General features: G+C 39.8%; 1 protein-coding gene across 10 annotated transcripts in view; it reads left to right on the top strand.

Moving 5' to 3' along the window:
* The first annotated feature begins 465 nt into the window (after nucleotides 1–465).
* The window catches only part of FTCDNL1 (formiminotransferase cyclodeaminase N-terminal like), a 92365-nt gene continuing 65270 nt past the window's right edge, over nucleotides 466–27560 (top strand). The window contains exons 1-5 of one of the 10 annotated variants that reach the window (XM_063647793.1): nucleotides 466–565; nucleotides 2650–2771; nucleotides 5442–5537; nucleotides 7094–7246; nucleotides 16192–16481. In XM_063647793.1, coding sequence (XP_063503863.1) covers nucleotides 2657–2771; nucleotides 5442–5537; nucleotides 7094–7246; nucleotides 16192–16241 — 414 coding nt within the window. In that variant the 5' untranslated portion in view covers nucleotides 466–565; nucleotides 2650–2656 and the 3' untranslated portion in view covers nucleotides 16242–16481. Of the gene's footprint in view, nucleotides 898–2649; nucleotides 2772–5441; nucleotides 5538–7093; nucleotides 7247–16191; nucleotides 16482–20072; nucleotides 20469–22746; nucleotides 25971–27560 lie in introns of those variants that run through there. The other 9 variants (XM_063647795.1, XM_063647794.1, XM_063647792.1 and 6 more) reach the window with 9 other exon arrangements.

Raw genomic sequence — 27560 nt, 5'->3', positions numbered from 1 at the left:
TTTTCAAGGTTGAGTGGCCTAGAAAAAAAGGAAATGCGGAAGCCTGTTTCATATTCCTTGTAACTTTGACTAAATGGGTATGCGCAAGGACTGCTTTTGTCCCGGGGTGGGTCCAGTTCACAGTCACGGGGGGCACTAATCCTCCAGGAGGGGATTTACCAGAAGGGTGTGTGTGAGTGCGTGTGTCCCTTCCAAGGAAACCAGAGAAGAGCCCCCTGCTGGTGCATGATCAATAGGCAAAGACCTGATCATTAGATCCCAATGCCCCTTTAAAATCATTAATTGACTAGAGAATTGCGGAGGGTCTGGCGACACAGAAGAGCAGACGAAAAGGCAACACTGAGAAAAATCTGAAGCGTTCAAGGACGCCAGGCACGTGGTGCCGGGTCAGGGAAGGAGAGGCAGAGCCAGCCCGGGCGGTGTGCGGCTGGGGTGGGGCGCGCTCCGGGCGTCCGGGAGGCGGAGCCGGCGGCGGAGGCTGCGCGCGGGCCACGCGCGGCGGCGACTCTGGCTGGGTGGCCGCCCTGCCCCGCTGCCCTGCCCCACCGCCCTTCGGCGTTTGCAGGTCCGCTCCCCTCCCAAACCGCAGAGCGGCAGGCGCGGCCACTGGTTCGAGAGCTCGGCCGGGGCAGCGCAGCCGCCGGCCGCCCCTCGCTCCCAGGCGCCACAACCCCGCGCCCTTGCCGCCGCTGCGTCCCGCGAGACCTGTGGGGAGGCCGGGAGTCACTTCGGGTTCCCTTTCAGCCCACGTGGTCCTGGGACACTCCACCCAGGAACCTAGTCGGCACTGCGCAGGGAATCCCAGCAGCGGGGTTCTGGCCCCAAAACGCGTTGCGGCAGCCTGGCGAGCGTCCTTGCGGCCTCCAAGTGCCGGTGGGGTGCGTGCGCAGGGGGCAGGTGAACTGCTGCACTTTGCACTTGCTGAGCTAGGTTCTCCGGGGGTGGGGAGGCGCGGGGGCGGGGACGGCCGCGTGTTTGATCTATCACCAGAGGTCATCCAATAGTAATTGAAGGATGAGCTGGGAGAACTAGGATCTCCCTGTCCCAAACAGAGTGTTTTGGGGGGCTTGCGTTTGGGTCACTTTCTGAGTCTGATACTGCCACTCATTTAAGCTTCGCTGTGAAGGTGAATTTTTCTAACACCATCTTTGTGTGATTTAGCTGTCCACAGGGAACCAAAATGTGGAATGAGAGGATGAAACTAATCCTTTCTTTTGCACTGTTAGGGGTTGCCATAAACACCATTTGTTAAAAAGCATAATTATGTTGGGAAAGTGCCTGATGAGACAATTAAGCTGCATAAACACACTGAAAACAAATGAAAACCAGAAGACGCCCACACCCCTTGTGTAAAGCAATTTTTTGTTTACATAGAAACGAGAGGTCTGGGTTGCTTTATTACAACAATGTTATTAATATCTAGAAAAATCTAATGACAGAATTTTTATGAATTTTCAGTGATGAGATGATGGACATGATATGAAAACCTGCCTCCAAACGTGAGCTAGCTACGAAGCCTGAGCTCTCTCTAGGTTAAGATGATTAGGCCAACGAATGATCCTGGCGAACAAGCCAGCGGATTTATTGAGGGAGAACACCATTATTTGCACCAGAGCACTTTTAGCTTAAACTCTAAAGTTTAAAGCTTGTCTCAGAGTTAGACCACTGTGGTTGGTATCCCTCACACAGGGAACATTACCTGTCAGAAAACGACCCTCATCAAATATTTGTTGAATGAATTCATGAGGGCCTCATCTATTTCAAAAGAGACCAAAGTTATGAGGTCCTGAACTTGAAGAGGGAAATTATTTTCTTATTATTTTAAGATGTTTTAATTCCTTTAGATCATGAATATCATTTGAGGTATGGAAAGATGAGTCAAAAATGCTATTCTAGAGTACTAAAAAGTATCAAAGCAACCTCCAAAACCTGTATAATTAATTTTCAACAAAAATCACATTTTTGATATTATTGAATAATATATATCAGAATATGTGTCATCTTTCAAGTTACAGAACTTTGTAAAAAGACTTTAAACTGATTTAGAAACTTGGGTGGAACAAGGAGGAACTTAGACAATTGTCATGTAAACCATCCAAATGGCTTCCTTATTTATTTGTATAATGTCCATGGCATGGCCTGGACTGTATAAATAAAGTTTATTTATACAAATAAACTTTCATTTTTGCCACAAGAATTTCTTTTATAAGAATCCACATATTAAATAATCTTCCTCATTTCCTTTTTCTGCATTTCCCCAGTAAGTCTAGTTTAACAACAACAAAAAAAACCTATTTGTAAAATAGTACAGACCTTGAAAACAGAGATAAGGCTAAGGAAAACTGTGCTTGAAATGGGATAACATACTTTAATGAAAAACTTTCACTTACATGATGGAATTCACGCTGAGGACCCTGCCAGGTATTTTCCAGTGTCGTTACAAGGTTTATATGTATGTGACCATGTACACGTGGTTTCTTATTTTAGTCAATCTGGGGATTTTATGCTTTAGAATTTTTCTAGGAATGAAATAGTAAAGTGCTCATATTATGACTGCTTCGTTTCCAACAAGTTATGATTTTTTTATAGTTAAAACATGAAAATATGAATCAACTCTAGAGACACAAGAAAATTTTTCTCCTATTCCAGAAAAATCATGTCTTCTTCCAGAGTGGGACTCCGTTTGGCTGCCTGTTTACTAAACATTTCAGAAGCCAGAAGAAAATACATTGTTGAGAACATAGCAAAAGCAGCTCTTCTTGACAAAAATGGTAGGAAAAACAGACAATTGAAGCTGAATATTGTAGTGTTTTGATAATTTAGTGATTTTTGTACTGTGCACACTGTGTCTACAGAACACTTTTCTTTCTTTCTTCCTGAGTTTTCCTCCTTGCTCTTGAGCTGTTGCAGCTCTGCGCAACTCCAGGATACTGAGATGGCTCAGTTACTCAGATGTGCACATATGCTCTTTTCCAAATGTCTGCATACGCTCAGCAGCGCAGCTCTTAACATTTGCGTGTGAATCTCTGAGATGCGTGTTGTTCAGGATATTGACAGGCTCCTGGGGAGGATGTATTTACATAAAAGTATAATGTTTCCCTCATGGGTTGTTTATTTGATCATTAATAGAATGAGCACAATCGTACCTTATGCTTTTTATTGAGCAGGTTAAATGGAAAATAAACTTGCCAAATACCAACTACTTTTCAAAGCACTCCTGCCAGCAAAGCCCATGCAATCATTACAGTATTATTATTTCTACCCTCTTTTCTCTGTATAGACACTGTTAGGCAAGTGCATTTAAATGATGCGCATAAGATCACTCAGCAATTTGGTGACAGAAGACTGGAACTCATGCCTCCTTATTCCCTTGGCCAGTATTACTATGAAAGATACTGCTCTTTTTTCACCCTTCTTAAAATGTTCCTGTGATGACACATGGTTAGGTATTATTTGTCTTTACTTTCACACACACAGTAACACACACAACAGTGTATACAATCATTTAAATAGGATGCTGTTATTAAATCAGTAACTTTTTGGCAACAGGTGAAACCAGCCCTAAAACATTTCAGACAGTAAATTTTAATTTCCGATTGTCATTTTTAATGTGATTACTGCTTTTCATAAGAAAGAAGTGTTTTCCCCCAACCCATCTTAACTGTGAGCACATTTAAGTTACTGTCTTGCAACTTTGCAGGAGCTAGAAATGTCTGAAAATTCCTGATAATTGCTGATAAGAAAACTCCTTTGGAGTTGGTATGCAGCTGTGATTTTGCATGCTTTTTGTGGAAAGAGCCAGCTCGGGCTCTTCATTGTCAGAAACAGTACATCTAATGGGATTGGGTTGCCTGTCTCTGTGATTAAGTGAATGTGCAGAGACATTTGTGGAAGACACACACTGATGGATGCCTGGGTCTCAACTCACAGTTTTTATCAGCTTATTAGTGGCAGCAGCTCAAATGGAATTATAGCTATTATACTCCATTACAAATACCAAACAATTTACTTCTGCTGAGATTCACACTGACAGCTCCTCTTGCCAGGAGTAATTTTTTTTCTATATGCATGCTTAAGAAATTGCAGGAGAGAGTGTTTTATTCTTTCAGCATTTGATTCAATTGAACCATATGAAACTGAGAATAAAAGCTTTTCAGGAGAAGATTTAGGATGAAAAAAAATTAAATCATATCTCTTTTCTTCCAGGAGTTAGAGTATGTTGAAAAACTACATAAAATAGGAGATTGCATGAACTTGTTCTTACTTCATCTTTTATAGTTTTCAAAATGCAAGGAAGGTAGTACTAGTTAAGAAAATGAACCTTTTTTTTTTTACAAATATTTTAAAGGCATTTATTTTTAAGTGAGTGGAATAAAACTATATAAACTGTATTTTTTTTTTCTAATTAAGCAATGTGAGCACATTTATGGCCTAGAAAGGTCTTAGGTAAAGGAATCTGGGTAATAAATTTTAGACCTACACCAGAGCAGGACTCTACAGATGCTCATTTGGCCATGAGTGAGTGACATATGTTTATCTTCTCACACTATTAAAATTAATAGTGTAGGGCTGTTCTAAGCTCTGTAGTTCCTGGGTGTAACTTGTTTTTCCTTTCCTCTGAAAAGATTAATTGTTAAGCTGCCAGGGGACAAGGAGACAAGGTATAATAGCATAACCAAAGGTTTAATTACCGCCTGAAAACTTTTGTTCTTCACTTTGAATTTGCTTTTGTAGGCTTAAGGGGGACTTTTAAGGAGCCTGGACCATGCTTGTAAATTTCAAAAATAACTCTAGGGTTATGTATGGCTGCCACACAAGGGAATGTCAGCTTTCTCCTCCAGGTTACACATATTCAAGAGAGTCACAAACCACCAAAAGCTGGAAGTTGTTAACATCTGAAGGCTGTTGGTGGCCTCGGAAAAGGAGATGGTGGACTCAGAACAGTTTCTAATGGACAGGTGCATGCATCTCAAAAACCTCTGCTCTGGGCACTAATTGGTCTATTCTAGTTTTACCAGATGTCAGATCTTGACCCAAACAGTTTAGTTTCTGGATTTTGGAAGGAAGTATTGACAAGGCCTAGGTGATGAGATTGATAAGGAACAGGATTTAGAGCCATATGATTTGGCTATTGAAGAAAGAAGCTACCATCTTAGACTGAGTTAAGGGAATTTTGGTAAATTCAGTAGCAAGTCCAAAAGAGCGTCTCTTATAGACATCAAAAGCTTGTGTCTGAGCTGAGACATCTGGTTATTCAATAAGACGCTGTAAGAAAGGTGGACATTGCCTCTCATGAATTTCATGTTTATTCAATGTCACTTCCAAAAGTCACATCCCAGAATTTTTCCACTAAGCTAAATTTAAATATACCAGAAGAAATAAACTATTAAGGTTTTATCACAGAAAAAAATTCTTGCACTTCTGTCTTGTTTTCTTTACAGGAAAGAAACATCCTCAAGTGTCAGTGCTCAATATATTTTCTGATCAAGACTACAACAGATCAGTCATTACAATAGCAACTTCTGTTGATAAGTTGGGTAAGATTTCAGTTTCTTTCTTTACATATGTGTCTTGTTTTTGGTGAGGGGTAGGCTTCAGGTAGACGTGAACATTCTCTAATCATTGATTTCCTCTGTAAATCCGAATACTCCCCTCTATTAAGTAAAGAGTCTACCACAAAACTACGTTTAATCATTTTTCTGAACATGTAAATCTCAAACAGTCTCCATTTCCTCTTTGTTACAGTGAACCTTGGGGTCCAAGATTTCATAACTTTTTTTTTTTTTTTTTTTTTTGCTGAAGATGATCACATATCCTTTGGGGTTAAGAAAAGACATCTTCAGGTTTTAGCCTGTGAAGTAATAGTGTGGAAGTCAGCTTTCATTTCACTGCTAAGCTGGCATGGAATAAAACATGCTAAGCAGTGCATTCTTGGTTGGGAGCTTGAGATCTGGAGTTGGGCCATGAGTTGACATGTCTCATAGGGACATTGTAAGGTTTAGTAGAGAGCTTACAGATAACTTCAGCAAGCATAGGACAGATTATCTTTTTTTTTTCGAGACAAGAGTCTCACTCCATTACCCAGACTGGAGTGCAGTGGCCCGATCTCAACTCACTGCAACCTCTGCCTCCGGGGTTCAAGCAATTCTCGTGCTTCAGCCTCCTTTGTAGCTGGAATTACAGGCACACACCACCATACCTGGCTAACTTTTTGTATTGTTTTCAGTAGAGACGGGGATTTGCCATGTTGGCCAGGCTGGTCTCAAACTCCTGACCTCAAGTGATTTGCCTGCCTCAGCCTCCCAAAGTGCTGGGATTATAGGATTGAGCCACTAAGCCTGGCCTGGACAGATTATCTTGAATGTTGTCTTAATAAAGGATAAAAATCTGCTTTTTCCTCTATTGCTAAAATGGTCATACTGTATTACTAATGAAAACTCAGAGTAATATCACAGAACTCTTAGGTGTCTATAATATGCATTTAGCTATAATAATTCAATGAAAATATAATTAGTAGATAAGAGCAAAACTTAAATAAGTAAGCTTTAAAAAATTTATGTGAAAAAAAATGTGTATGTTTGGGCACAGTGGCTCATGCCTGTAGTTTCAGCACTTTGGGAGGCCAAGGTGGGAGGACTGCCTGATGCCAGGAGTTTGAGACCAGCCTGGGCAACATAGCAAGACTCAGTCTCTAAAAAATAAAAAATAAAAAAAAATTATGTTTATTTATCTATTTTAATATAATTACTCATAAGTCATTCTGAAAATAAGGAATTTGATTAGATTAATTGGAGACAATTGAAAAAATTTAAAGTAAACAATTGTAAAAAAAATCAAATAGTATAAGACCAATAAATCTTGTATAATTCTCCTACTTTGGGGAGGAAAAGGCTGGAAGAAATGTCAAGTTTTATGACTATTGGGAGGTGGGGTGAGGGGAAAGGTTAGATTTTGTATTTTTCATTATTTTGGACAAAAAGTCTTCTATACAGATTACAAAAGAAAAGCAACTAGTGGACCAAGAAAATCATAGCTTTTTCTTTAGATGCAGTTGAAAGCTGAATGATTGTTTTTCACAATTTTGCATTTTTAGGCAGTTCTGTTCTGGCTGCCTGCCTAGAGGCCTTCCAGGCTATCGATATGGAAGTTCAAGAGGGAATCCACCCTTGCCTGGGAGCAGTGGACCTGATTCCGATTTACCCTCTCTCTGGTGTCACAGTGGAAGAGTGTGGAGTGGTGGCCAGAAGTAAGAGAAAGTTTGGGGTTATGTGTTCTTTCTTACTGGAAACCATTTTTACAAACTGAAATAGCTTGTGAGAATCAAATCACTCCTCAGTCCCTGGGAAAAGTTGATCTTGAAGAACTGTATCAACAATACTCTGTGTTTGTGACACACCCCTCCACTTCCTACCCCATGACATTATGGAACACTAAATGTTGTGGGATATGGCAAAAAAAAAAAAAAATCAATAATTTTATCCCTTACAAATTCACAGCAGATCTTGAGGAAACAATAGTAGTTTCTAGTAAGTCCTTTAGGCTCTTCAGGGCAGAATGATGGTGTGTTTTGCCTATCTGTGTCCTATTTTCTTGAGCAGGGGTAATGATGAGGTTGAAAATCCACTTAAATGTTAACTCTTACCCATTTTTCCTCCGACTTTTTTTTTTTTCCTTTTTTCCCTGTGCACAACTCTCTCTAAGATTTTCTTTAGAGCTGAGCTGTCACTTGCATGATTTCAGCCCCAGGGGTAAGGTTAATTTGGAAAAATTTGAGCTATGTCACTTGAGGTGTTTTTGAATTAGGCAAATTGGGAGAAAAGAAAGACCTTTTGCCTGGACTGTCTAACTGTACCACGGTTAATTACAAGATGCAGAGGCTTATAATCTTCGGGGAAAAAAAAGCCGCCTTAGGATAATTGCATTTTTTTCTGTATGACCTCAGAAATCCCTCTATGATGTTGCCTCATTTTTAATTAATGGTGAATTGTCTAACATTTGGGATGTAGATTTGGACTGTAGCTGAGCTACATTAAGCACCAGAAATAGGAAATGAGACTTGCTTCCAAAGGAGTACCTCACTACTTATGCTGCATTTTATGTGACCTGACAGTTGAAGGGTTATTTCCAAGGGAAATCTTGGCCCCAGACTTGCTTTACGTTTTATCCAAGAAAGAGTTAAAATTCAGCATGGGGTGGGTGGGGAAATATGTTCCACACAAAAATGAAGAGTTCAGAATTGTCCAGACCAGAATAATGATTTTAATTGTCTTCAAAACAATTATGGACAATTACATTAAATATCAAATTAGCTAGTACATGAAGTTCTTCATTACATCAGGACCGGTCCACCCCAGATGTTCATCCTGTGTAGGAGACAGTTGAGAATCAGTGAGTCTGGACACAGGATTTCTCCCTTCCCTTGCCCTTTGCTTCATTGGCAGCTACTGTACCTCATGATTTAAACATGGACATTTCTAATTAAATGAGAGCTCAGCTGCATTCTTGAACTAATTTATAACATTTGATTTGAAATGTAATAGCTTCAATCTTCATCTGATTAAAAACAGTCCTATACTGTACATGGTTACTATTTTGATGCTCTAACATGCAGTTTTTATTTTTACATTCCCTTTTCTACACAGCTGTTCATCTAATATCATCCAAATTTTTTTTAAGTTTTTTTTTTTTTTTTGTAACAGCATGCTCAGGCATTCTTGTGAGGCAGAAGTATTCACATTCTAGGATCCCGCTGTTCTTAGAACAGTGAAAGGATGTTTTTCCCTAGCATAAGGCTTTCCCAGAGAAACCAGCTTTAACATAATAATCAGCTAACTTTCTCTGGACAAAGGGCAATAAATAGCATCCCAGTGACATAAAAGAGTTGATACTGATATGTGTAATTTATGTATACTTTGTATGCAAAAATGCTGAATAACATATTTCAGAACTTTTTAATATCAGCTATAAGTTTGCTTATAGCTTCAGGAAGAGGTTCTTAAGGTGGGTCCGGGAAGAGGTTCTTAAGGTGGGTCCAAAGTTGATATTCAGAGGATTTATAAATAACTGTCAACAATTTTTGCAAGTTTTTATGCATGTGCATTGTGTATATATACATAGAGACATACACTCACACATAATTTTAAACTAAATTATCATTTTAGTTTGAGGACTTTTAGAATAAAGGGAACAGTGATGCAGAGGCCCAGAGGTGAGGGCCGCCTGAACTTCAGCACCTGCAAAGGACTTCAGTATGGCTGCATGGAACTTAGAGGTGGGGTGGGATGGGAAAGACATTCCTGGGAATGTTACGAAATGAGGCTCAAGAAGTAATCAGAGGCCAGATTATGAAGTTTTATTTTTTTTTAATTTTTTGAGATAGAGTCTCGCTCTGTCACCCAGGCTGGAGTATAGTGGTACAATCTCGGCTCACTGCAACCTCTGCCTCCCAGACTCAAGTGATTCTCATGCCTCAGCCTCCCAAGTAGCTGGGACTACAGGTGTGCACTGCCATACCCAGCTAATTTTTTTTTTTTTTGTATTTTTAGTAGAAATGGGGTTTTGCCATGTTAGCCAGGCTAGTCTTGAACTCCTGACCTCAAGCAATCTGCGGGCCTCGGCCTCCCAAAGTGCTGGGATTACAGGCATGAGCCACCACACTTGGCTAGATTATGAAGTTTCAGATGTTAGGTTGAAGGGTTCAAATCTTGTGCTAAAGGCAGTGATAACCACTGAAGTGTTTTAAGCAAGAAAATTACATGATTGGCTTTCAGTTTTAGAAAGATCACTCTGCTTGCATGATAGAGAATGGACAGGAAGTAGGCTGACCAGTTTGGAAGGATGATATTGGCCTAAGAGAATAGAGTATGGACAGATTCCATGGGCTGTTGCTGGTGAGGGACAGAGCAGTGGTGGGATAATGTTGTAACTTAAAATGACAGAAGAAAGGAGGTTTGAGGGAAAGAGCAGGAATACATTTTTTTTTACATGCGGTCATTTGACCGCATGTAAAAGGTTGGCAGAGGTAAAATAATAATAATGTTCTAAATGATTCATTGTGAACAATGTTTACATAGGTATAATAATGTAACCACTATCTATTGGCCCAAATTTTAATATAAATATATTGAGAGGATGGTTGGTTATACAGTTTAGAGCTCAGGTGAGATGTAGATCTAGTCTATATTTATTTAAAGCTTACAGGTTTTTCCCCCAATATTTTGGACATTGGTTTTTATTTATTTATTTATTTATTTTTTGAGACAGAGTCTCGCTGTGTCACCCAGGCTGGAGTGCAGTGCACGATCTCGGCTCACTGCAAACCCCACCTCCTGTGTTCAAGTGATTCTCCTGTCTCAACCTTCCCAGTAGCTGGGATTACAGGTGTGAGCCACTGCGTCTGGCTGGTTTTCATTTTCTATAAAAACTCACAATTGATCTATTAGGCTACATCCCATTTTTATCACTGTTAGGTCTCTAAATTTGTTTTTTTGTTTTTTTTTTTTAAGACAGGATCTTGCTGGGTTGGCCAGGCTGGAGTGCAGTGGCATGATCTCGGCTCACTGCAACCTCTGCCTCTCTGGTTCAAACAATCTTCCCACCTCAGCCTCCTGAGTAGCTGTGATCACAGGTGCATGCCACCACACCTGGCTTATTTTTGTATTTTTTATAGAGACAGGGTCTTGTCATGTTGCCCAGGTGGGTCTTGAATTCCTAGGCTTAAGTGATCCTCCCACCTCAGCCTCTCAAAGTGCTGGGATTACAGGCATGAGCTACTGCCCCTAGCCAGGTCTCTAAAATTATTTCCTTTCCTCCTTCTCTGTCTTTGTTTTTTCTTCCTTCCTTCCCTCTCTTTCTTTGTATTTGTTTTTATCAAAATGATACAGGCATGTAGCTAAAAATCACATACTGTAGGGGGGTTTATTCTAAAAATTCTAAGTACCTATCTAACCCCCTTTACCTCCTGCCATACACACACTTCAATTTCCTTCTCCTCAGAGCCAGCCGAGTACTTTCTACTCTTTTACCTTATTGATTTAACTCTAGATATCGAAATATTACACTTACACTGGTATGTCTTGGTCTTTCAGTTTTAGGCATTATCTATTGACTTCTCACGGCGGAATATGAAAATTTAGCTTCCCCTTACCCCACCTCTCATCTCTAACACACACACACACACAAACACAGACACACACCACTCACACTTCCCAATCTTCCAACCTCTCAATGTATTTATATCAAAATTTGGGTCAATCGTTAGTGGTTACATTATTATAACTATGTAAACATTGTTCACAATGAATCATTTAGAACATTATTATTATTTTACCTTTTCTGCATAACTTTATACTTTTGCTGGAGTTGGTCATTATCTTTTTGATAATTTGTTTGCTTAGTGTTTTATATACTTACCACTGGTTTAGCTCCAAATTCTCTGTCAATAGTTACATCTCTCCATGCATTCAGATAGAACACTTCATTCATTCATTGAGGGTTCTATCAATTCCATCTTCTTAAAGAAGTATCTTCTAGAATTCTCTGACCTGTTCCAGTTAGGACTAGCTGCCCTCAGTGTGTAGAGGATAACTGTCTTCATAGGATCTCCCTCAGCCATCATCATGACTTTCATCTTTCTCCATGTTGGATGCCCTGGTCCTCAACCTGAATCCCATGTCTTCTCTTTCTCTTTTTTTACTTTCTTGGTTTATGATGTCGTTTTGGTGGAACACATCCTTTAGTAGCTTTCTGAAAAAAAATGAAGTACATTGTTGACCCTTTGCATGTCACTTCACACTGTCTCTCTCTTTTTTCTTCCTTCCCTCTCTTTCTTTCTTTTTGTTTTTATCAAAATGATACAGGCATGTAGCTAAAAATCACATACTGTAGAGGGGTTTATTCTAAAAATTCTAAGTACCTATCTAACCCCCTTTACCTCCTACCATACACACACTTCAATTACCTTCTCCTGACATGACATGAAGGTAAATGTCACGTTACCTTCACACTGAATTGTTAGTTTGTCTTGCTATAGAATTCCGGGTTAGAAATAACTTTTCTGTAATTTAAAGATGTTGTGTCACTGAGTTCTTGTTTCCACATTGCTATTGAGACTTCTGAAACCATTATGACTCCTTATTTTTTGTATGTGACCTTTCATTTCTCTCTGGAGGCTTGTGAGGTCTTTGCTAGTTTCCCAGTATTCTGAAATTTCCCTGAAGTGCTTTTGTATGGGTCTGTTTCCATCCATTATGCTGGATACTTGGTGAGTCCTTTTATTCTTTGAAACTGTTGTCCATCAGTGCTGGACAATTCTTTTGAATTATTCCATTGATGATTTCTTCCATTTTCTCAGTTCTTTCTAAAAGCCCCATTATTTGGAGATTAGAAGTCTTTTACTGGTCCTCTACATTTACTTTCTTTCTTATTTTCCATCACTCTATTTTTATAACACTTTGTGGCAAATTTCGTCTACTTGCTATCCCAGCCTTCCATAAGTTTTTATGGCTTCTATATTCATTTCCAAGTGCTTTCATTTACTCTGTAAATGTTCCTTTTATTTTACTTTTCAAGAGAACATCCTGGTTTTATTTCATGAACGTATCATTAATGGATCATTTCGGTTTCTTCTTCCTGCATAGTCTCCCCTCACCTTGTCCCCTTCACCCTGTTACTTTTGACTGTTTTTTTTTTTTTTTTTAAAGGCTTTCCTTAGATGTTTGATGATGCCTGGTTGGCTGCTTATTCTGAGTGGATGCTAGAAGGCTGAATGGACACTCCGAGTATGCAGGTGGGGTTTGCCAGCTGTAGGCTGACATGGCTGGGTCGTTTCTTTGGGGAACTCATACTTCAGTATTTTTTTGGCCTTTCCTCTTGAGCTGTTCAACTTCCCCAGAGAAGGATCTTCCAGTGTCCAGCCTGGAGTGGAGACACCACTGCCAGTGTTTTAGAAGCTGAGTTGCACAAAAGGGCTGAAAAAAATCTCAATGTTTAGATTGTCAATATAAATGTTCTTTTAATTCCTCTTTTTTCATTTCTCACCCCATCCCTCAGCCGTGTCCATATTCCCCAGCCCAGACACCTTGTGTTTTACCTTTTACATATTCTGCCAGGGTGTGGCAGGGCAGGTGCCTGTCTGTGTGGATCAGGGATGGGCTCTGACCGTTGCTGAAGCCGACTTCCCACCTATCTTCCGGTTTTGAGCTTCCCCTTTGCCTTCCCTCCCAAAGTGGGGCTGCTGGTTCTGCCCTCTATCAGGCGTCTGTGGGATGCATCGGGTGCTTCTCTGCTGCTCCACTTGCTGCCTTGAGTCTGCCGAATCACCTCCCTCTCATACGTTTTCTCTGCAGCTTCCAGTGCAATTGCCTCCTCTTTATTTCTGTTTGTTTGAGTTAATGCTTGGGAAAAAAATTTCTTTACCATTTTTTTGCCGTGGGGTTTTTGGAAGAAATGAATGTAAACATATGGATCCACATTTTCATGCTTTCCTGGAAGTCCCTACTTTTCTTGGCGATTTTAAATCATCTTGGATCTTTCAGGAACAATGCATTCACCTCACTTGGAATCATTGGTAAATTTTCAGGAGTATTCTTCTTTTGTCTGACTTCTACTCAGTATTGAAGATATTTAGTCTGATTTTCTGGACTTCTAACAAGTTTCTATAGACAATTTCTCTGCAGGATACTGTGGACCCTGATGCTTCTTGTATGTGTTCCACGTCTTCCTCACTCCGTGTTTTCACATGCTGGACCCAGTGTCTCTGTAACATGACCCTGTTGCCTGTTTACACACAAACTTTCATGAGAAGGATTGAGTGATGATAGAGGGGAGGGGTCAGCACAGAAGATTCTTGGGCAAATTCTCCCAGTGCCTTGACAGTGAAAATAGGCTTACCTACCATGTAGGCTCATAATATTCAGCTTCAAGAGTCTAGACCATAGTTAATGAATTTTATAAATGATATGGAAACTTGCTTTTTGTTTCATGTCATTGATCAAATGAATGTTTGCACGATGCCATATCAACTAAGGTCATTATTTAGAGAACTGGAAAGATAAATGCTAGCCATGTAAGTTACATGAATAAAGAAATAGCTCTGGCATGATTGATTCTTATTGTTTTGATTTAAAAAAAAAAAACATTAAGGACTTTGATCAGAATGATCAGCCTTGTAGATTTTTTTTCAATTATTCTTATGACTTGGAGGATGTGTGCCATGACACATTCACACAGCATCAACACTCCCATGGTAGTCTTGAGACCCTTTGATTACCTTATTACAGATTGTCAAAACATGGGCTGATCTGGCAAATCAGGAACAACTTTTCACTTCAAGAATTTCTACTCTGATTCTCCAGTTGCTATGGAGATTGTCTGATAAAACAGTGTTGGATTTGGTTGAGATCAGTCAATTTAGATGCTGGGTTCTGATATAGCTCTAACCACCATCAACACTACCCTCATTGCCATAGCATAAAAACAATAGTTGATTTTACAAATGCGTGTAAACATATTTAGGGCATAGCATTTAGTTGGAGAATTACAGGAATACTGCCACCATAGAAAAATCTGAGAAAACAAGGGATTGTGCATTGGGAAAGTACTTAAAACATTAAGATTGATTTCCAGTGACTTTAGTACATTTTAACTATGAAGGAGAGTTACCGGGTTGCTCATAAATGCATATTGCCACAGGCTGAATAAATGCAAGAGAAGTCTAGCAACCACTGTAAAACAGAGGTACTAATGAAGAAGGAAAGGCCAAATGGGAGAACTGGGATAAACAAACTTAATCTTCCATGACCAGCAGTTATGGATGAACCCAGCCATACTTGAAAAAGCTGCACTCTTTTCTCTTACTATGGCTCTGCTGCAACCTGCAGTGCGAGTGAGTGAGCAAGTTAACCCCATTGGGCAACACTTGACCTGTGGGGGACCAGAGCTGGTAGATAAATGCTTGCCTCTTTTGTCCCTGAGATGGACAATTCTGAGGCCTGTCTTAGCAGGATTGAGTCCCAGTTGCTCACAGCTTGATACCATACCCTGGTATTGACTTTTACTCCTTCCCTGTATCACTCCTCCTTTTTTTTTGAAACAGGGTTTGTTTTGTCACCCAGGCTGAGTGTAGTGGCACGATTGTGGCTCACTGTAGACTTGACCTTCCAGACTCAAGTGATCCTGCCACCTCCGCCTCCCGAATAGCTGGAACTACAGCATGTACCACCATGCCTGGTTAATTTTTGTATTTTTGTAGGATGGGGTCTCCCTGTGTTGCCCAGGTTGCTTTCAAACTCCTGGGCTCAAGGGATCTGCCCACCACAGCTGGCCCCCAGTCTCACTCTGGATATAAAAGCAATAGGGTTTATTGAAATATTGACAAGTGTTTGGGAGTGGTGGCTCATGCCTATAATCCCAGCACTTTGGGAGGCCAAGGTGGGAGGATTGCTTGAGCCCAGGAGTTCAAGACCAGCCTGGGCAACATAGGGAGACCTCGTCTCTACAAAGAATAAAAATAAAAAACATTAGCTGGGTGTGGTAGTGTGTGCCTGTAGTCTTAGTTACTTGGGAAGCTGAGATGGGAGGATCCCTTGAGCCCAGGAGGTTGAGGCTGCAGTGAGCCATGATGTGCTACTTGTACTCCAGCCTGGGCAACAGAGCGAGTCCCTATCTCAAACACAAAACAAACAAACAGAAAAAGAAATATCAACAAGAATAAATGTCTTATAAGAATCTCCTAATTGGAACAAATGAGGGGGGTACATGAAATCCATGCGGCCTGACTATACACTTCTTGTGATTGTTTCCCAATCTAGAAGCCACAGGTGAGATTTACAGTTAAAAATTAGGAGCCCCCTCCCCGGCTAACCACTTCACCTAGGTAAAAGGTCTCTTAAGACACTCAGTGTTAAACCAGGAGTCATTGTGGGAGGCATCAAACATTCACCCCTTACTAACAAAGGGAGCCCTGGGGGGCCTCAAAGTTGAGGGGTTTTAGGTTTTCTGATTTTCAGTAGATATCTACAACATTCAGAGTTTGGTATTTTATATGATTACTGATGGTGTTTTAGAGATTGTGATCTAGTAAGGGTTTATAGCTGGTGACTGAATACTAGGCCCTGGTATTTTTGAGCACAGGCCCCATAACCGTGGAGATGTTTTTCCTGAATCCCTTTTCCTTTTATCTTTCCTTCCTAGCTTTTATAGTGGCTTCCAGTGTCAAGGCCACTAGGATTAGAAAACTCTGAAGAAATGATATAATGATGTTAATGACATTGATGGACTTGTAGGTTAAGTGCAAGTCTCTCCACACCGTCATGCACCCACCAACCCATCCACCTGTTCTCTATTGGTAGAGTAAGAGTGTGCTTCTCAGGAGACTCACAGCCTGCAATAATAATGACAACAATGTATGATGATATTACAATAATTACAGCATCACTAATTAATTATCGTTTATTATGTGACTATTAAAGTTACATAGGTTGAATAATTCATTCTCCAATTTTAATTACCTAAACATACATAGTAAGATGATATTTTGAGATACTAATTGTTGTGCTTTTCTTTTCCCCATAGCCTGTGTGGGACTGTCTGAGTTACCTACCTTGAGGGGATTATAGGATTGTTATAGTGACAATGTAACAGTGTTCATGTTTGATTTATTTATTTATTTTAGAGACAGGAACTTGCCTGTTGCCCAGGCTGGAGTGCAGTGGTGCAATCCTAGCTCACTGCAGCCTTGACCTCCTGGGCTCAAGTGATTCTCCTGCTTCAGACTCCTGAATAGCTAGGACTACAGGCATGTATCACCATGTCCAGCTAATCTTTAAATTTTTTTTTGGTAGAGACAGGGTCTTGCTATGTTGCCCAGGCTGGTCTGGAACTCCTGGCCTCAAGTGATCCTCCTGCCTTGGCTTCCTAAAGCTCTGGGATTATAGGCATGAGCCACCACGCAGCCAGAATTTTTGACAATCGAAAGCAGAGGCTTTGGGAAAGCAGTGCACAAGGTTTATATAGCATAGCAACGAAATTAGAGAGTAGAGAAAGAAGAAGGTCACTTCACTCCCTCCCCTCAGGGAAATAAGAGTATTGGGGTGGGTTTAAGAGGAGAGCATGACAAATCATACATGTCTTCCTTTCCCACATTTGGAACCAGTCCCACCGAAGAGAAAGGCAGATGAGAAATGGAGATGCTACAATAACTTTATTACTGATAAAACTAGTATTGGCGGCTGGGCCTACCCTACCAGATAATTAGACTAACCCAGCCAGTCACAGGCAGTACCGGGCAGCCAAGGCCTGAGGCTGGACAGCTTTATGGCAAGGAGGAGTGGCCTGGAATGTGTGTTTCCTGCTGAAAACTAGCTCCTAAGAAGGAAGAGGGAGGCAGGGTGGGCCTGTGCACATCCAGTTTCTCTCCCAAACTTCCCATCAGAGAATGAAAGTTAGGAGGGAGTGAGGCTGGTGTTTTAGTTTACTAGGGCTGCAGTAACAAAGTACCACAGTCTGGGTGGCTTAAACCACAGAGATTTATTGTCTCACAATCCTGGAGGCTAGAAGTCCGTGATCAGGGTGGCAGCAGGATTGGTTCCTTCTGAGGGGTGTGAGGGAGAACCTGTCCCATCTTGGCTTGCACTTGACCTTCTTCATGGTCACATGGCATTCTTTCTCTATATTGTCTGTGTCCCAATTTCCCCTTTTGATGAGGACCCCAGTCATATTGGATTAGGGACCCACCTATTGTAGTGTGACCTCATCTTAACTCATTACATCTGCAATGACCCTATTCCAGAATAAGGTCATATTCTGAGGTACTGGGAGCCAGGACTTCAACATATGCATTTTTGGAGAACGCAATTAAGCCTGTAACAGACAGCAAGATGAGCAGAGCTCTCTCCATGTGGAAGAAAACATCAGTAATGGGTGGAAAGCATTTTTCTCCAAAACATAGTTGAAAGAGGTTGGAGAAGGGTGTGTGGAAATGGTCGTTATCTGAAAGGTGGGGATATGAAAAGGGGGAGGGCAGGACTTGACTCCTTTGGGGGGCAAATGGTGAGAGGTAGTGCCAGCTTTGAGACCACTGAGAGATTATTGTGTGTTGTCTGTGGCCAGCAGCCAAGAAGAGGCTTGAGAGCTGAACACACACAAGGAAAGCAAAGTAACTCATGCAAAGCATGTTTGCCCTTTTGAGGAGCACCGAATAGGTGGAAGAGCCAAGTTAACTCTTTGTTGCTGTGGGGAGTAGGCTTAATGCTGAAGGCTATTTATACATTGCTGATACGTTATCCAGCAGAAGGATTCCCGGCCATCCCCAAGACTTTGCTGTGACCCATCTGAACTACTCTTTGGGGGAACCTTTAGCATCTCTATAGCTTCTCTGAAAGAGAGTGAGAGGTCCTTAACAAGCGGCGAGCAATATATGCAAGTGAAAGGTCAATACCAATTCCACCCACTCAGGATGTATATGTGTAGATCTGCCTGTCAGTCTCTGATCAGCATGAACTAACAATAACATCACATTCCACTGTGGTTAGACAGGGAAGCAAGATGGGAAGTGGGCAGGATAAGAATCTGAAACTGGACACACTGGCTCACGCCTGTAGTCCCAGCACTTTGGGAGGTCAAGGCAGGTGGATTGCTTGAGCTCAGGAGTTCCAGACCAGCTTGGGCAACACTGTGAGACTTCATCTTTACAAAAAATTTTTTAAAAATTAGCCAGGTGTGGTGCTGTGTACCTCTAATCTCAGCTACTTGGGAGGCTGAGGTGGGAGGATTGCTTGAGTCTGGAAGGCAAGGCTGCAGTGAGCTGTGATGGTGCCACTGGACTCCAGCCTGGGAAACAGAGCAAGACCCTGTCTTTAAAAAAAAAAAAATTAGGGAGCTGAACAATCTGAGTTCAAATCCCACATCTGCTACTTGTTTGCCAACTGGCTTGAGAAAATTTTTTAATCTCTTCTTTTTCAGTCTCAAAGAGTTTTTGTATCTGGAAAATGGGAGAATAATATCATCCTATCAGGATGGTTATGATAATCGATGACTGTGTAAAGCCCCAGGTCCTCTGCCTCCTACTCGCTGTCATTATTTTTAGTGATTCTCCGTTGCCTTGTGGAGGGGGTACAGAGCAGTTGGAGCCCAGGAGAGTCCCTTTCACCATAAAAAGAGTGGATCCCCCTTTTCTGTTTTGTGTAGCAAGATTCCGAATAAGGTACCTTCTGAGAAAAGGGATTGCACAGCAAGATGTTAGAAAATCACTTGAGCAAGAGATGTCTGAAGTGCTTTCAGCTCTGAAATTTAAGTTCTATAGCAAACAGCTTCTCCTTTATCAGTTCTTCGTTTGTAAAATGATATTCAGTACCTATTTCAGAGAAATATTATGAAAATAAATGGAGACGTGTTTGTGAACATCCAGACAGTCTTGGAGTGCCTGTTATGTTTCCATTTCCTATAGTAAATGCTATTGTGACTTTTAGAGAAGTATAACAAAGTACCTTCCCCCAACAAAACTGAGGCCATGAAATCTGTGTATGAAGCCATTAGAAAGCACCACAGGACACAATAAAATGAGTTATGGAGTAGAGTATAAGTTAAATATGTTAGGCCACTCAGGAAAGTATAATTCTTTAAATGAATTATATCACATCTGCACAAAGTGGTAAATATATCAGCATATGCCCTACAAAGGAATAATAAGCTCTGTATACATATCTCTATGAAACTATATGTTATATGCAAGGAAATAACAACCTTTTTGGATGATTGGTTATGAAATATATATGTAAAATATGCCCCAAATTCCTGATATACTATATACTTTCATGAATACTTATATCTGTATCTCCATGAAATTGTATGGTATTTTAAGAGTTTGAGTGCACATTATTTTTCTGTTTATAGGGAGGAGAGTAGATAGGTCCAATTTTTTCATTCCACAGCTGGAAAGCAGACCTTGACACATTAAGAAACTCACTTGTAGTTTTTTCTATCAAGACAGTAATAGAACAAAGAATCCTCACAACCATTTATTTATTAGACCTTGCCTGATTTTTTAAAATTAATTATCTGTTTCAAAATTTCAGGTACTACAGTTAAGGTTAAAATTCACCTCTGATCACTACTCTCATTCCTGGTTCTCTGAATGTCCCCCTGCCAAGTTATGGTAAGAGTATAGCATGTCCCAAATCCAGAATTTTCTACATGCTTTACTTACATACATGTATAAACCAATAAATCCAATATAGTATTGCTTGTATATGTTTGTATTAGAAATGCTCTTATACTATAATTTTTTCATTCAGCAAGATAGCTTAGAAATATATCCATGGTATTACATATAGTTCTATTTCATTCTACCTGCTATAATTATCATAATATGAATATAACACATTTTGTCTGTTCTCCTGTTTGTGGACATTCAGATTGTTTCTTGTTTTTCCTAGATCAAATAATGCAATGATGAACATTCTTGAATAGTCTCTCTTGTGCACAAATGCAAGGCTTTTCCTAGAGCAAATACAAAGGAATGGAATTGTTAGGTTAAAACATTTAAAAATGTTTTTTCCAGATTAATTTTACATGAAAATCAAGTAAGTGCTTATCTTGACCTCATTTCCATAATAAAAAAGTTTTTTCTTTGCATTTTATTTTTTACTGTCATGCCAATAATAAACTGACAACTCAGAGATGCAAGTGAAATGTTTCTTAGCAAGGCCTGTTCATTTGGAGGCATCGATGTTGTTATCAGCCTATCGCGGTTTTTAAGTTCGTCCTTTTGAAATGAAACATGATGGAGTAAACAGTAGCATCCAGTGATGTGCAGTAGAGTTTTGTTTCTTCCCTTAAATTGTTTTCTGCTACCTCAAGAAAAAACAGGCAACAGAACGTGTCAGTCGAAATGCAATTTAGGAATTGCACTTGATCTCATTTTTCAGCCTGATGTTTCTGCTCTTTCATCATAAAGATCAGCTGCATTTTATTTTTTTCAGTCCCTTAGAATAACATCCAGTTCTAGGCAGCATGTTTAATATGCTTCTCAATGATGTTCTAGCACAATAAATTTCTGTATCTCGTGCATGTGTACATATGGTAAAAATTTCTTCAAGTTCTAGCCATGTGGGGGAGGAATATTGCGGTCGCTTTGTTAATGCAGTGTTTGTGTTGGAGCGGTTAGGGCCCCGCGCTTTAACTCTCAGCGCTGGGCGTAATGAGACGGCTTTGATGGTGGTGTAAGAGTCTAGTGGGATGGTCACAGCTTCACACTTCAAAGCAGAGCATATGGGACGAATACTGGTTAGCTTTGTACTCTTTGGGGATGGTTGGGAGACAATTCTTAACAGCTCTGTTTAATGAAGACATTGGAAAAGAAATGTTCTATCTTTAAAATAATTTTGAATTGCAAAGAGAGAAATTTCCACCACCCCCCTTTCATAGACTAAACTAAGAATAATTTTTCCTAGTCTGCACTTAATTAGAGGCAGTGCAGCATCACACTGCTATACTGTATTTTCAAATGCCACTCTTTTTAAACATACTGTAGCGAGATTAATCGGCTAGTTTTAGTTTATGTGCATGAGTTTAGGCAAAAACTTTTAGGGCTATCTGTCTTATCATCTGAAATTTTTATGACTTCTGGTAGAGAATTTTACCTTCTTCTCATTAAAAAATATGAAAGTAAAACATCAACTAAATAAAAAAAAACTTGGCTATATTAACAGCTATACTAAAACTAGAGGATGCTTGTAAGATTTTAAGTCTAGCACCCAGTTTAATTTTTAGATTTTGAGCTTTTTTTTTTTTCTACTTGATTTGAGTCTCAGGTGATATGGGTTGGAAAATGCTCTTTTTGATTGGTTTGTGCTTAGGGAAAGGTTTGATACTTTTTTGAGTATCATTTGAATCCAGATTTAAGAATAATAATGAACCATGCATTTATGCAGTAGGTCACAGAAAAGAGAATTTAACTTTTCCTAGAGGAAAGGGAATGACAGACTTGAGGTCTTTTTTCTAAGTTCTGCATTTTGGCTGGCATCAGAAATATAACAAAACGAATGAGTTGTATTCCTTGAGCTGCTGAAATGCAGTTCTGTTTAACAATTCAATTTAAAGTCCATTTATATCAGTAGTCCTAAATTGCTCCTGAAAGAAAGAAAAGCAGAAGGGAAAAGAATGATATTAAATACCACTGTAGACAGATACATTTAATTAAGCAGATTCTTAAGTCCTGAATTTATGTACTACTTTTACTGTGGTATATTCTTAATAAAATACTACATTTTAGCCACAATTATATCTGTTATAGGTTTAGAAAAGACATTTGTGTTATGAATATGAAGCTTAAACTTCTCATTGCACTGAGAAACATCTAATTGCATCGATTCTCCTGCAAAGAGGAATATAATCAAACTCACAGAAGTCTCTAAAGTTAAGCCTGAAAAGAAAGTGCTAGATATTCATATTTAGAAATGACTAAAAATTATTTTATAGCAAATAAGGTCAGCCAAACATGAAGGTTAAAAAATATATATTTTTGAAAAGCATTTCAGTATTTCCTTAAATCAACCCTTTTAGAATATGACCAGAGAAACCGGAAAGGGCAGAACCACTGACCATAGCGGTGGGAAAAGCTTCTTAAATTGGGGGAAAAAAATAACCTAAAAAATAAATTGGTCTTTTAATAAAGAGTGATTTAGGAAGCTGCAGTTTTGTTTTGCCTGTTTCAAAACTGCATGATGGCATTATGTTCTTTCTGAACAGGTGATTCATATATATGCCTTGTCTAAAGAAGCTGATCAGCATGGATATCCCACAGGTACATGTGGTTTTGACTGCCGTGGATATGACCACTACTCTAAGGACAGCATAAAACGTTAACACGACTGTGGAAAATTGATCCCATGGTTTCTTACTAGGAATACAATATGTTCTCGCTGGTGTTGAACTCTCTTCTTGTTTTGTTAGCAGAGTGACTCCTTACTCCCATTTGTTAGTTTAGAATGGACGCTGATATTCCAGGTTTGCAGCGCCAACATCAACAGAGTGCTTAGGAAGCAAAGTCAGTTCATTCAATTTGATAAACCTTTATTGAGTAACTAGAAGGCACTGCCTTCTGGGATTTTGAAACTCAGAATGGAAAACAAAAGCTCAAGATTATTTAATACAAGTCTATTAGATTTGATACTACCAATAAAAACAAACAAAAGCTGTAGAATATTCTAACACAAGAATGGGAGAAATGAATTCCAGGAGAGGGAGGACACAAATATGAAGCAGGAGTTAATTCAGGAGTTTGGGTTTCCTGGGACTCTTTCACAAGCTTAAGTTTGGTTCCACTGTAGAGGGAAGTGGAACAAACAGCTAAGAGAGCTACAGTGAGCAGTGGCTTTACAGCAAATCTGAACAAAACTATTGCTTTAAATGATAATGCCACTTACTTGAAAACTGATGAGAGTTTTCCACAGGCTTGAGCTTGAAGTATTCAGAATTATTATCTTCTTTAAGAGGCCAATATGATTTGCTTGATGTGGACATTTGAAGTTACAGGGGATGATTTTTATGCAGATTAATTGAGAAAATCAAAATATAAAATCAAAATTAGCCATTTTGAATATACAATTCATATCACAAATAAAATAGCTTGGTAGTAAGTAATTCTCTGACTAAATATGAGATTTTTTTTGAAACACAGGCTGTCTAAATTTGTTTTCCAACAAAATTACAAATACCTACTTACTATAGGCCCTTGGATTGCAGTCATTAGAAACACAAATGTTATTTCCTTGAATATGAAGAGGGTATTGTATTGTCTTTATTGCTAAATATTATTTTGGCCTTGGTTGTCTCTTCATTGTAATGAGAATAATGTAATATTTCATTTTCTTGCTTCATTAGAGAACAAAAATCAAGCTTGATTTCTTCCATGATGAATTTATGTAGATGACAGAATGGAAGAGGAATTGTTAAAATATAGGAGCATTCCTAGTAAGTAGGAACATGCCAGCCTAGGAGGGTATTCAGAACTCAGCATTCAAAACAGTGGCTTAGGCTTGCCAAAGGGAAAGGGAGCTATTTATTGAGTTATACTCTGTACCAGACATTGGGCTACTTGGTTTTCTTAATTTATCCAATCTCTATCCATCCTATGGGGTAGTTTCTTTTTCTTTTTTTTTCCTTTACTTTCTGTTATTTTTCTCTCCTTGCATCTCCTTCATTTTCCTTTGTTTTTAGTAAATAATTTTAAAGCAAATTCCAAAGATCATGTTATTTCACTCCTTCATAATTAATATACATCTCTAAGCAATTCAAATATTTTCTTACATAACTGTAATGCCACCATCACACCCAACAAAATGATAATTTGATGATACCATCTAATACCCAGTGTATAATCCAGGCAAATATCTCTTTATAGGGGCCTGTTTGAACCTAGATCTAACATGGCTCATACATCACACTGACTGTTGTATCTCTGAGTCTGTTTTGATCTAGACCAGTCTCCCTGTCCCCCCAAATCCCCCAGTTTTTTCCCTGCCATTTACTTGTTGCAGAATCTGGGTCAGTTATCCTATAGAATTTCCACGTTCTGGATCTGTTTGCTTCCTTATGGTGTCATTTAATTTGTGTCTTTATCCCTCACATTTCCTGTAAATTCTGCTAGCTCCAGAGGTCTGATTAGTTGAAGTTTAATTTTTTTGGCAGGAATTCTTCAAAGGTGGGCTGCGTGTTTCACACTGCATCACACCAGGAGGCTGCAGTGCCTGGGTGTCTCACTTCTGGTGATACAACCATCAGCTGCCTTTGATGTTGTGAAGTTCCTAATTGACTTTTCAGGAGGGTTTCATCCATTCATAATCTTTGCCTAAAACAATCATATTTTTAGGTGCTGCAAAATTGTGATTTTCTAATTCTATCATCACTTCCACATTAATTAGTTGGATTTTTTTCTGTTAAATTTTTTTCTCATCAGTTTGGACTGTCTAGCTACCGTAAAATACTGTTCATGCAGGAAGGACAGGATAAATGCTTATTATTATTTATTGTTTTTTGAGACGGAGTCTTGCTCTGTCACCCAGGCTGAAGTGCAGTGGCGCAATCTCGGCTCACTGCAACCTCCGCCTCCTGTGTTCAAGTGATTCTCCTGCCTCAGCCTCCAAGTAGCTGGGATTACAGGTGCCCGCCACCACACCCAGCTAATTTTTGTATTTTTAGTAGAAATGGGGTTTCACCATGTTGGCCAGGCTGATCTTGACCTGTCGACCTCAAGTGATCCACCTGCTTCAGCCTCCCAAAGTGCTGGGATTATGGGTGTAAGCCACCGTGCCCAACCTATTCTTTTTTTTTTTTTTGACTGAGAAATTTCTAGATAAGGAATTGGTGATTTAGAGAAAGTTTTTTTTTTTCTTTCTTTTCCATTTTACAGATAGAGAGGTTAAGACTCAGAAATGTAAAGTAAATTGTTCAAGATCTCCCAAATAGCTATTAAGGAGCAGAAATGGTATTCAATCCTATACTTTCTGGACTTAAAAGCATATGTTGTTTCCACTAAATTAAAATGCACCCCTGTCCTTGAATCTCCAATTGCAGACAGCTGGGGGTTGCTACCACAAATACCTCCCAGTGCTTTGCCCTTTAGGAACCAGATTAAAGAATCTCCTTTGTAAGCATTCTGCCTATATAAACTTAGGCAGTGCTACAGAACTGTAGCTCCAAATGGAGGTGCTGGCCTGGGTAGGCAAAGAGCTGGGCAGGGCCAGGAAACATGTATTTAGTAGGACAGGTTTTTGGGCATCACAGTTTGTGCTTTTAGGCTACTGCAGCAGCCCAAATGTGAGTTACACTAAGTTATGGCTGGAGCACATACATGTGACCAGAACAATTTGGAGAGTTGTCAGAATTTAGTTCTAACCTTTCCTAAGTATTCTCCCATTTCTCATGCCACCTTCTCAACCATTGTAGATTTGAGGGGAGAATTTAGCTTACTGCCTGTGTTAGTCCATTTGCATTGCTATGAATGAATACTCCAGACCTGGTAATCTATAAAGAAAAGAGGTTTATTTGGCTCATGGTTCTGCAGGCTGTACAAGCATGGTTCTACTGGACTTCTGGTAAAGGCTTAGGAAGCTCTTACTCATAGCTGTAAGGCAAAGGGGGAACAGGTGTGTCACGTGGTGAGTGAGGGAGCAAGAGAGATGCTGGCTCCTTAAACAACCAGCTCTTGTGTGAACTCATAAAATAAGAACTCACTCATTACCATGGGAGGGCACCAAGCCACTCATGAAGGATCTGCTACTATGACTTAAACTCCTCCCATTAGGCCCCACCTCCAACACTGGGGATCACATTTCAACATGAGATTCAGAGGGAACAAACATCCCAACTGTATCACTACCTAAACATTATCTTGCAATTCCTAAACTTCAGTTGACTGTATCCCTGGCATCTAGCCCCACCCCACTCCAGGAGCTGTGGCCCTTTAGTATTGGCTTACCTTGCTCGTTGTGACTTTATTGCATTTTTTTACAAATTAAAGTTTTGTGGCAACCCTGCATCAAGTGACTCCATTGGTGCCATGTTTCCAACAGCGTGTGTTCACTTTGTGTCTCTGTCACATTTTGGTAATTTCACAATATTTCAAACCTTTTCATTACTATTATATCTTTTTTTTTCTTTTTCTTTTCTTTTTTTTTTTTTGAGACACGGTCTTGCTCTGTCACCCAGGCTGGAGTGCAGTGGCATAATCATGGCTCACTGCAGCCTTGGTCTCCCAGGCTGAAGCAATCCTCTGATCTCAGCCTCCCAAGTAGCTGGCACCACAAGTGTGTGCCACCATGCCAGGCTAATTTTTGTATTTCTTGTATAGATGGGATTTCACCGTGATGCCCAGGTTGGTCTCTAACTCCTGAGCTCAGGCAATCTGCCTGCCTCAGCCTCCCAAAGTGCTGGGATTACAGGCATGAGCCATCATGCCCAGCCACTATTATGTCTCTTATGGTGATCTGCGATCAGTGATCTTTGATGTTTGGGGTGCCATGAACCACAACCACATAAGAGATAACTGATAAATGTTGTGTATTCCAACTGCTTTATCGACTGGCTGATCCCCCATCTCTCTTCCTTTCCTTGGGTTTCCCTATTTACTGAGACACAATAGTATTGAAATTAGGCCAATTAATAACCCAACAATGGCCTTTAAGTGTTCAAGTGAAAGGAAGAGTCTCACATCTTTTATTTTAAATAAAAAGCTAGAAATGATTAAACTTAGTGAAGAAGGCATGTTGAAAGCTCAGATAGGTCAATAGCTAGGCCTCTTGTGCCTGTTGGCCAAGTTGTGAATGCAAAGGATAAGTTCTTGAAGGAAAATAAAAGTGCTACTACAGTGAACACATGAATGATATGAAAGCAACACAGCTTTATTGCTGATAATGAAGAAAGTTTTAGTGGTTTGGATAGAAGATCAAACCAGCCATAACATTTCCTTAAGCCAAAGCCTAATCCAAAGAAAGGCTGTAACTCTTCCTCCATTCTGTGAAGGGTGAGAGAGCTGAGGATGCTACAGAAGAAAAGTTGGAATC

Source organism: Pongo pygmaeus, chromosome 11 (assembly GCF_028885625.2).
Source record: "Pongo pygmaeus isolate AG05252 chromosome 11, NHGRI_mPonPyg2-v2.0_pri, whole genome shotgun sequence".
NCBI classification, from domain to species: Eukaryota; Metazoa; Chordata; class Mammalia; order Primates; family Hominidae; genus Pongo; species Pongo pygmaeus.
This window is presented reverse-complemented; position numbering and strand designations above follow the sequence as displayed.